General features: G+C 34.9%; 1 protein-coding gene across 1 annotated transcript; it reads left to right on the top strand.

Annotated features, from left to right (window-relative positions):
- The first annotated feature begins 7027 nt into the window (after window positions 1-7027).
- On the top strand, window positions 7028-9839 carry LOC137737740 (Peroxisomal membrane 22 kDa (Mpv17/PMP22) family protein). Its single transcript, XM_068477291.2, has 7 exons — window positions 7028-7316; window positions 7465-7563; window positions 7864-7965; window positions 8081-8156; window positions 9085-9155; window positions 9247-9332; window positions 9575-9839. The coding sequence occupies exons 1-7, from the start codon at window positions 7245-7247 to the stop codon at window positions 9624-9626; spliced, it is 558 nt and encodes a 185-aa protein (XP_068333392.1). The 5' UTR covers window positions 7028-7244; the 3' UTR covers window positions 9627-9839.
- The last annotated feature ends 359 nt before the right edge of the window (window positions 9840-10198 follow it).

The following is a 10198-nucleotide window of genomic DNA, read 5'->3' as shown; positions in this document are numbered from 1 at the left end:
GAAAAGGAAACCCCCAGAAAAATGAGGAATCTTGCCATGTGTCAACGCAAGTGTGGTACAAAAATGTAGACATATCTCCAATGCAGAAATTACCCAAAATGCCCCTATCGTTCTGAGTTCCATAAAATCTTCGTTTTAGCTCCAAATTCAATTTCACTTGCGCCTACGCAATCGTATCATTGAGAACTACGCAAATACACTAAAAAAATGAGCCCTACATGCCTCTAACCGATGGCCAACGGTAGCCAAAATCCTTACCTCTATGAGCATTTTCATCAAATCACTCGTTTAAAATTAATAAAATTATAAAATTAAGGGCAAGTTGTCACATTGCTCTCCTATGCCTCTTTGCCACTTGGCGCACTCATGGCCTTTCAATTCCAAATAGTAACTCCAATTCACGGTCACGATTTTTTCATAAATAAGCATTCATCAAAAAACTCGAAAATAAAAATAAAAATCCAACGGCTATTTCCCATTTTTTCCTATAAATACCAATCATATTCTTCACTCTCTACACCAAAAACACTATTTACCACAAATAATATTATACACCAAAAGTAAAATATGAACATGTGGAATAATCATATTAACATATTTTATATTAATCTCATTCATTAATTATCATTAAGTAATTGAATCATACATAAAAAAAATTATATAAAAAAAAAAAAAAAGGAACAGTCATTGTGAATAGTAGGAGGAGAATGATTTTTTTAGAAACCATGGCAGTTCACTATTCACATGAGGAGTAACTCCCCCAACTCCACTCTTAACCTCAAACAAACCCTTCAAAATATGTAGAAATGCTCTTATAGATTGGGGTCCTCCAATTTTCCAAAGCTTTTAACAACTCTTATATTTCAAACCTTTGAAAATTTTAAATTTATTTAATATGGTTCAATTCATGAGTACAACAAAGAACAAATAAAATAAATTTGTATATACCCTAAAACAAAAAGGTATTAATTTATGAATGAGGATGCTCTCCAGGTCCTCTTTGTGAGGATTCTAGGAATTCTTAAAACGTGTCCGTTTATCATATATTGTGAAGTCAATTTTTGTCAGGTACTGTTCATATTTAATTTTAAATAAAAATATTTAAAATAATTTCTAGCCGTACGATATACGATGAATAGACACGATTTGAAAATTCTCAAAATTCTTACAAAAAGAATCTGGAGAGGATTATCATTCTTATTTATGACCTTATAAAGCTACCTACCCTATTTGACCTTGACGGTTGACGAATTTGTTATTACTTTGGAGCTTGCAACTAAAGTCTCATTTGGAAAAACATTTTTGAAATTTCAAGACACTTGAAGTTTTTTTTTTTTTTGCAAAAAAACGCAAGTTATGTGTTTTTTCAGAAGGTAATTGAAGTGATTTTCCAACATTCATTTGCACTTTATTAAGAATTGATTCTTAAAATATTTTTATAAAAAGTATTTTGAATCATTTTAAAACAAATCTAAACAAGCTTTAAGCTAAGAGCGTGAATATATAAATATTTTTTGCATTTGGATAGGCAAGTTTATCAAATCAGAAAGCCCTCCTTTAATAAATAAAATGTCAAAAAGCTATCAAGGATCATCCTCAAATCCAAACGTGAAATTTATGTTGTTCTAACTTCTCTTTTTCAATACAAGGAAGTTGACTACAGCTAGAAGGTTTTTTCCCTAAAATACCAAACCAAATTGAAAAAATTTCGGTCCTATACCAAAAAAATTTCAAACAGAGAATTCATAAATTTTCGGGACTTCATACCTAACCGATTTCAAACTTTTCAGTACGAGAATTGAGATTACATATTCAATGGTCGGGAATCCCGAACCGAACCAAAATATATACATACATACATATATATATATATATATATATGTTTTATGCATGTTGATTGTTGAATTTAAGTAGTTTGATAGTGGACTATATTAAAAATGGAAGTATGAAATTAAGTAATTTGCAACTTTGGAATGTCAATTTGACTTGGTATGAATCAATCAATATTTCAATTGGTATGAAATTTCAAATTGGCACGAGGTAAAAAGCCTACATTTCAATTAGTGGGCAACAAAATTTCAAGCCAAAAGCCCAAATTTTAGCTCACAACCTAAAAATCTCAAATTTCAACCCAAAAGTCCAAAACGAAAATCAAATCCCATCCATCCCAAAATACCAAAAACATTTCAGAAATTCTAAAAATTGGGACTACTGAAATTTCGATTCGAAATTGGTCTTCAAATTCCCTTCCCATAATTTTCGGTTTGGGATTCGAGATACCATTTTTTGTTTGGGATCTTGTACCGAGCCACCCCTAAAGTTGACTAAGCCACATAGTAGTTAATTATAAAAATTTGATATCAAATTGTTATTTGCAATAGTCGAACTTAACTTTTTATTTAAGGAGGGAATTGGTGTTGTATTGTATATAAAGTTAAAGGAACGATTCCCACTTAGTACTATGATATAGTGGTATTCTTCTTCACTTGTAAGCGAGATGTCTTAAATTTGATTCTCGCTAAAGGAGAATTTGAACCACATTTGACACACCCCAACCTCGAATGTACAATAGGACTCCGAATCAAGTTGTGATGGCCAACATTTGGAAGGTGATCAAGCCATAAAGTGTGATAATGTGTAAACTATGAATAAATTTAAACGTAGAAGTGCCTAAATACACGAGTGCGCGGTGAGCGAGTATGGACCCATACACACGTGATACAGAGCATAACTAGAGTACAATAAGGTAAGATAACAATTATACCATCATAAGAAGCCACATGTACTGGGAAGTGCCAAGAATCCTTGTCGATATGGAAACTTTACTACTAGAACCTGGAGGGATGCAAAATAGAAAATGTGAGTGGGCGAAAACAAAGCTTTTCAAAAACCATTCACTTATCAAAAGTAATAACCCCTCGCCGTAAAACCTGTATAATTTCCCAGAAAATCATACTAGGTATAAAGATGAAATCAATTGTATACTATTAGTAAATCCAAAAGTATACCACGATACAGCATCTCATCAACGATATAAATAATCAGGTGCTTAATAATTCATGTTAGTACGTAAGTCGAAGTAACCTATAGTGACCTGTACGACTCACCCATATCTCATCAATCAATGCTAGCACGTAAGTCGGAGTCACCTGTAGTGACCTGTACAACTCACTCATAACTCATCAATCAATGCTAGCACGTAAGTCGAAGTCACCTATAGTGACCTGTATGACTGAACCTATAGCTCATCAAATATCCCTACACACAAGTCGGAACCACCTTTAGTGGGTTGTACAACAGGACTAGGTGTAAATAAGTACGCTCAAGTGCTACGATCACGTGAAGACTAGCGAATAATCGCGGGGTCACCTACAAGTCGGAACCACCTAATGTGGTATGTACGACAGGCTTGTGCACCTACCTTGGATTCAAGGTAAGCTTAAGGTGCGGGAGGTGAACATCACATAAAGGACTGTGCCCAGGCCACGAACAGAAGCACTAACACCGGGGTGCAGGTTTATGAGCTCTAAATGCATCTAATATGGCATGTACGACTCACAAGCAACCTGTACGACAATGTCAGAGTTGCCTATCATTGCAACCTGTACGACAAGGTCGGAGTTGCCTATCATTGCAACATGTACGACGATGTCGGAGTTGCTTAAAATATAAATATAGTCATGCCATAACTCAATCATTTCAAATAAATTGTAATCATAACCATGCATCTCACATTTCACAACATATACTCACCCGAACTTACCTGTGCGTCCTGCGTTCACGTTCGTACTTCAAAGCATTCACAATAATTATGCGCAGTAATATACCTATGGATATGCCATGATGCAATCCAAAACTTAACCATATCGTAGTGCTTTCAAATATATATATATATATATGTATGTATGTATGTATGTATGTATGTATATATATACATATAATGTGGCGTAAAATGCACAATCTATAACGCCCTACTCTCGAACTATTTATTTTCGGGAATAATTATCGATGACAAGCCCAACTAAACACTAGCTTAACTAACTATCAATACTTACAATTCCTTACTTCAATTTCTCTATTCCTCACACACTATTTTATGACCACATTTAACCACCAAATCATAAAGTTAAAACTCACATTTTCACAAATTCCTTCACAATGCTCAATTTCCCAAACAAGGCTTTTGTCACAAATATTGTATGGCTACATCTAACATCTCGTTAGACTTCCTACGTACTCTAAACAGGGATCAAGCCATTCGTAGTTCACATATCCAAAATTCAAACCAAATCTGAATATATTCATTTAATCCAACATATACTACAATCGTATTAATATTCAAACCACAACAATTAGGTCTCAAAAGCATAATTAGAATAACAAGTTCGCATAAAAACATAATGTCGGCTTCCTGTCCGTGCGCCATCATACCAACCGCCACAGGTGGCAGACGGCCACCCCGGCTTGCCGGAAAAACTCAACTATTTTTAAAAATTCTCAAAAATTACAGAAATGAAGATCTCAAAGAGTAAAGCAAACTTTATACCTGTAGCTAGGTCCAATTTGGCCTGGAAGAGCTCCAATTTGCCTCGAACCCGCCGGAACCCTAGAAATGGGTGTTCTTGATTCGTCCTCAATTCGACTCCAACCAAGGATTGGGCATTGTTCTAGGCCTCAAGGGAAGTCTATTGGTGGTGTTAATTGCATGAAAACATTTCAGGTTTGGTGGATTGGAGTCACGGTGTCGTCGCCCCCTACAGTTTGGATTCTACGAAATCAAAGCTAAACATCTTCCCTTTTGGGTGTAATAGGTAGAGGGAACAATGGGGAATGTTTTCCCAGTGGTTAGGTGACGTGATTCACCAGAAGAATGGCGGAAAATGGCCAGAAAATTGGCAGAACGAGTCGGGTCCGAAGGTTTGCACGGATCAACCTGTGTCCCCCCCCCCCCTTCTCCTCTCCTTTCCCCTCCTTTCTTCCATTTCTCATTAGGCCATCCTCTTCTCTCTCCTCTCCCTATTCGTCCAACTCCCTCCTTTTTTTTCTCTTGTTCCCTCTTCTTCTTCCCCCATTTTCTTTCTTTTCTGTTTTCCTCCTTTTTTTCCCAGCCACACTCACCAATGGCATATAAATCCTTTAGTAATAATAAAAAATATAGTGTAAGATAATTAAAATAGTGATTCATTCCAAATACTTTCGGGTTCATAACTCAATAAAACTTTAACCATAACTCCAAATTCACTTCTACTTGTGCCTACGCGTCCGTAAGATCGAGCTCTATCCGAATATGTCAATAAAAATGACAAAATATATGAGAATCACATGCGTCCTCGAAAAATCACGCTTTGCCCATAGGGTAATTCCGTAATTTCACGTATTAAAATTATAAAAACCATAATTTTTAGGGACGGGCTGTCACAACATTACTGCTAGCCTATTGTGAGGCAGAGCCCTCTCCCCCACCCCCTTATTATAAATAATATCATTTGTTAGAAAAAAACAAATGATTTGAACAGTAATGTGAAAAAGAGGAGTGTACGAAAACCATTTCTCTTGAAGTTAAACTTTGGGTTTTCCTCCTTGTAAAATTGATTTATATTAAGAATGTAGATTGGGGTGCCCCCAATGTATTAAAACTCTAGCTCTGCCCCTGATTTAATTCAAAAGAAAACTAACGAAAAGTCCAAAAATACTTCCCTTTTAATGAAAGTCATTTTTAAAGGTATAGTGAATAGTACCAAAGAAAGGTATAAATGTGGTTTTTCTTTAAAAGTGAACAGTACCATGAGTATTTTGTTAAACCTCCCTTAATTCAACTCATTTGCATCAAATATTTTAACACTGCAGTTTAGTGATGATTTTCTTCATTATATTAAAGTTAAGCTTAATTACATCCATACCCACTGAATCTCAACTAGAGTTTTACTTAACCTCATGAAGTTTTATTGTGTCTTACTTTGCCCCCATGGTATAATAAATCCGACAAACTGTTTACATGCGATAAATGAGACCCATCGTTGACAAGATCTGTGTCACATAATTGCACTGTGGTTGAAAAATTAACAAAAAAAAAAACAATTTTAATTCAAGATTCTCTTTTTTTAAAATAAGAAAAATAAAACACTAACAAAAGTTTTTGGACAGATGGGGCTCATTAACAACAATAGTCTTAGGATAATGTTATCCTTACATTATTTTTATTTCTCACGCACTTTTCTTAATTTCTCAGTCGTCATATTGAATGAATTAAATAAGATCAATGACAAATAATTAACAAATATGTGCGAGATGTAAAAATGAGTGTATGTATTGTATTTTTCTAGTCTTATTAGTTTTACATACACCCGTTAAGTTTAAAAGATTGACAAAATTTGCATTTCAATGGGTTTTTAGAGAAAGTTGAGTTTCGAGAATGTTTTTGTAAATAAGCCTTAAAATTATCAAATAAATTTACAAAAGACTAACTGGTTAAGACTTAAAGAGTATTCACTATTGCAGGAGATCTTCTACCACAATGACGAAGATAAGTGTTGTTCGTATACCACCACATGAATTTAAACTCCGTCGACTTTTTATTCTAACAAATTTATCATTTGACAAAAAAAAAAAAAAAAAAAAAGAATATCCACTATTTCGACCTAAAGTTTCAAGTTCGATCTCTCAAACCCCAACCCCCAAGGTTGTTGTATTAAAAAATTAAGACCAAGGGCTTCTAGTTTGATTCTCAACAACCCATTCCAATATTGCAGTATAAAAAAAGTTAAAAGGAACAAATTCTTAGAAAAATATTCCAAAAAAATTGTAGGGTAGTGGTATCTATACAACTATTTTTACTTTTCACACGTTTATCTTAATTTTCGACCATCAAATCAAATAAATTAAAAAAAAATTAATGACAAAAAATTAACAAAATAGTGTGAGATGTAAAAGTAGGTGTGAATAACACTTTCTAAATGTAAATTTACCTTGATCTTTTCCTGACAAATGCTATTATAAGGTAGCGGTCTTCCGTGTTATGGTGGAAGCATGGTATGGTAGAGTCGTCTCGTTTGATCACACTGCTTCCGCACACCACCTACCAAACCCCAATTTGTCGTTAACGAAGATAAGGAATTTATTAAAATTGAGAATTATAAAACCCCATTTCAACTCTTCAGATCCTTTGAATCTTTATAAGACTCAACGAAACACCCTCCATTGAGATTAAAAAAAAACAGAGCGGGAGAGAGAGCTTTGGAGTCACCATGTCTGAAATAGTCAGCGAGGCTTGGCGAAAATATCTCATACAGCTTCAATCCCACCCTCTCAGAACTAAGGTTTGTTTCAATGTTTGAATCAGACCCAGTTTTTCTAATCCGAAAATGAGTTGTTCGAACCAAGTTTTGAATATATGTATATATTTTTTTGGTGTATAAAAGATTCATGCTTGTTTTTTTTATCTGATTTGAATTGTCGGGTTACTAGGCAATTACATCAGGAGTTTTAGCTGGGTGCAGTGATGCAATAGCCCAGAAGATTTCTGGGATCAAAAAGCTTCAACTGAGAAGACTGCTTCTTATAATGGTATGCATGCCCATTTTGATCATTGTTTGTAATTTTTAGTGTAATTTTATTTTTAATAAATCACTAATTGGGTTGTATTAGATTGTCAACTTCTGTTTTTTCTCATAAGAAATTCTTAAAATTTGTTTGGCTGCTGAGAAAATGGAGAATAAGACAATAAGGAGATAAGTTTGTTTTCTTGTTTCTTATGTCGTTCTGGTTTCTTAGCTTTGACTTTTCTCCAGTTAGACTGATATGTTAATCGGGTTATATATACGATTGTGTATAGTGTTGGAATCTGAAGCTTAAATTCGTTTTCAGCTGTATGGTTTCGCGTATGCGGGACCATTTGGGCACTTCCTCCACAAATTGATGGATATAATATTTAAGGGAAAGAAGGACAACAAAACAATCGCAAAGAAGGTGAACTTTTTTCTGTGAAGTCGAAGTTGTGCTTCCATTTTGAGTTAAATAAGTGCTGAAAGCTTACATGAAACTTTTGAGCCGACTATTGATGAATGGAAATGTCAATTATTAGGTTTTGGTGGAACAATTAACGTCGTCTCCTTGGAACAACATGGTTTTCATGACGTACTATGGCTTGGTGATTGAAGGTATGCGCATATCTTTGGTATACGCTTAAAGGATCCATCTCATATCGTAATTGATATCTGGTTTGCATTAGTATTTAACAACATTTTGTATTTAGTTACAGTAGTAGTATGACGGCTTGGTGGGACTTGATTTGTCTTTTCTTTTTCTTTCATGTTTGTTCTTGCTTTGTTTGGCCGCACGGAGGGCAAAAGGATGTTCTCTGTGTGCACTATACTTCCAGTCTTTGCGTAGGATACATCAATTCACAGTTTTGTGGTTTTAGAGAACTTTAATTGTTTGATGTTGTTTGTGCATTTATTGTGGTGTAATTGAGTAAAGAAGGGGGGGAATCTAAAGCACTAGGTCTTACACAGTTTAATGTATCAGATAAACAGAATTTTTGTATTGTTTCCGATTTTTTTAAAGTGCTAAAATTCCCCAGTCGGATTCATTTTAGGAAATCCTGCCTCGGAACCAAGCCCGAGTTTCTTCATATTTATGAGTTGTTTTCCTGTCCTTCCTCCGAGAATGGTGTGACATTTATAACTTGAGTGTCCTTTTGAAGAGCAGAGCTGTGATGTTTGCTTGAAAATTCTCCAAAGAAATGCATTTATCTTCACAAGTGTGTTCTGAATAAATGCTCAGGCCAAACTGATACTGAGAAAATAATAATGAGTGTTTATGCTGAAGCCGAATTTATTTTATTCTGAATATTGTTTCCTGGTCTATATGACTTTCACCCTTGCGTATCAATAAATTCATGCTTAACCCTAAACATTACCTCGCTCCTTTGACTTGTTCCTGTTTTACTTTCAATGGTCTCAGCCGTGTTTTGATTTACATCTTTGAAAGCTTGACGATTTTGTTGCGTAGCGCAGGCATATCTGTGAATTTAGAAACATTATACTAGGAATGATGCAGTGCTTACTTTTCATTCTGGTATTGCAGGAAGACCATGGAATTTAGTCAGGAGCAAAGTTCGAAAGGACTATCCTTCTATCCAATTGACCGCATGGAAGGTATGAAATAATAGCTTACTGTTGTTTTTTTATAATCATGGTATAATTGTGAAACAATGAATTGACGATGCTGAAATTATGATGGTTGCAGTTTTGGCCTATTGTTGGTTGGGTGAATTACCAATATATGCCTCTGCAGTTTCGTGTCTTGTTTCACAGCTTTGTTGCCTCGTGCTGGTACGCTGCTCTCTTCGATTGCCTCATTAAAATACCTCTCGTTGTCATGCTATGTCATTTCCCTTTAAAACAAGTCTGATACTTCGAGGAACAAGAAACTAAAGAGGGATTGACATACGTCATAACCATCATTTGAATTAAAAAAAAAAAAAAAACTTGTGCATTTAAATTAGAACTGCTTGTGTCCTTACAATTTAAAAATTGCTTGGAAAATTTCTCACTCTTAGCTTTGTTAATTTCAGGGCAATCTTTCTTAATCTGAAGGCTAGATCGGCGGTAATCAAGCAGGCATAGAAACATAGTCGTTTTGATTCGAAATTTGAGACTCGTGTTGTGAAAATGGTGTCCTCAATTGTTATCCTTTGTATAAGTAGCTTGCTGCATTGGTACCGTAAAACTTGCACTTTCTGAAGGTCACATTGTTTCAGATGATTTTGAAACAATCTTATTTTCTGATTGTTGTATTCCAAAATCTGCAATTCCACACGATCGTCAGTTAACAAACAATTTTTATGTTGAAACAAATATTGTTAAAGTATGTGCGGCTGAGAGTTCAAAAGCGCATGCCGAGAGACTAGTATACGAAAGTTTGAGCATGGACAAAACACATTTAGTACATTTTACAAGATCAAAAAAAGTTTCTTACACTCGTTGGCTTGAATACTAAACCGTGGATTTACAATCCTTCCCTGCCTCCGTAGTTGAGGGAAGATCATCAACCCTTCTGTGTCTGTCTGTGACTTCAAACACCGATTGAAGACAAAACGTCATAGCAAACGCGAACAAAAAGATGGCCAGAATCAAACGAACAAAGTCGAAGTAAGGAGGCGACGCCGATGATAATTTGTGAGCTTGGTTATTAATCA

The sequence above is a fragment of the Pyrus communis genome, chromosome 13 (genome assembly GCF_041283825.1).
Source record: "Pyrus communis isolate YQ-2024b chromosome 13, ASM4128382v1, whole genome shotgun sequence".
NCBI classification, from domain to species: Eukaryota; Viridiplantae; Streptophyta; class Magnoliopsida; order Rosales; family Rosaceae; genus Pyrus; species Pyrus communis.
Note: the sequence above shows the minus strand (reverse complement) of the source record. Positions and strands in the feature narration are given on the sequence as shown.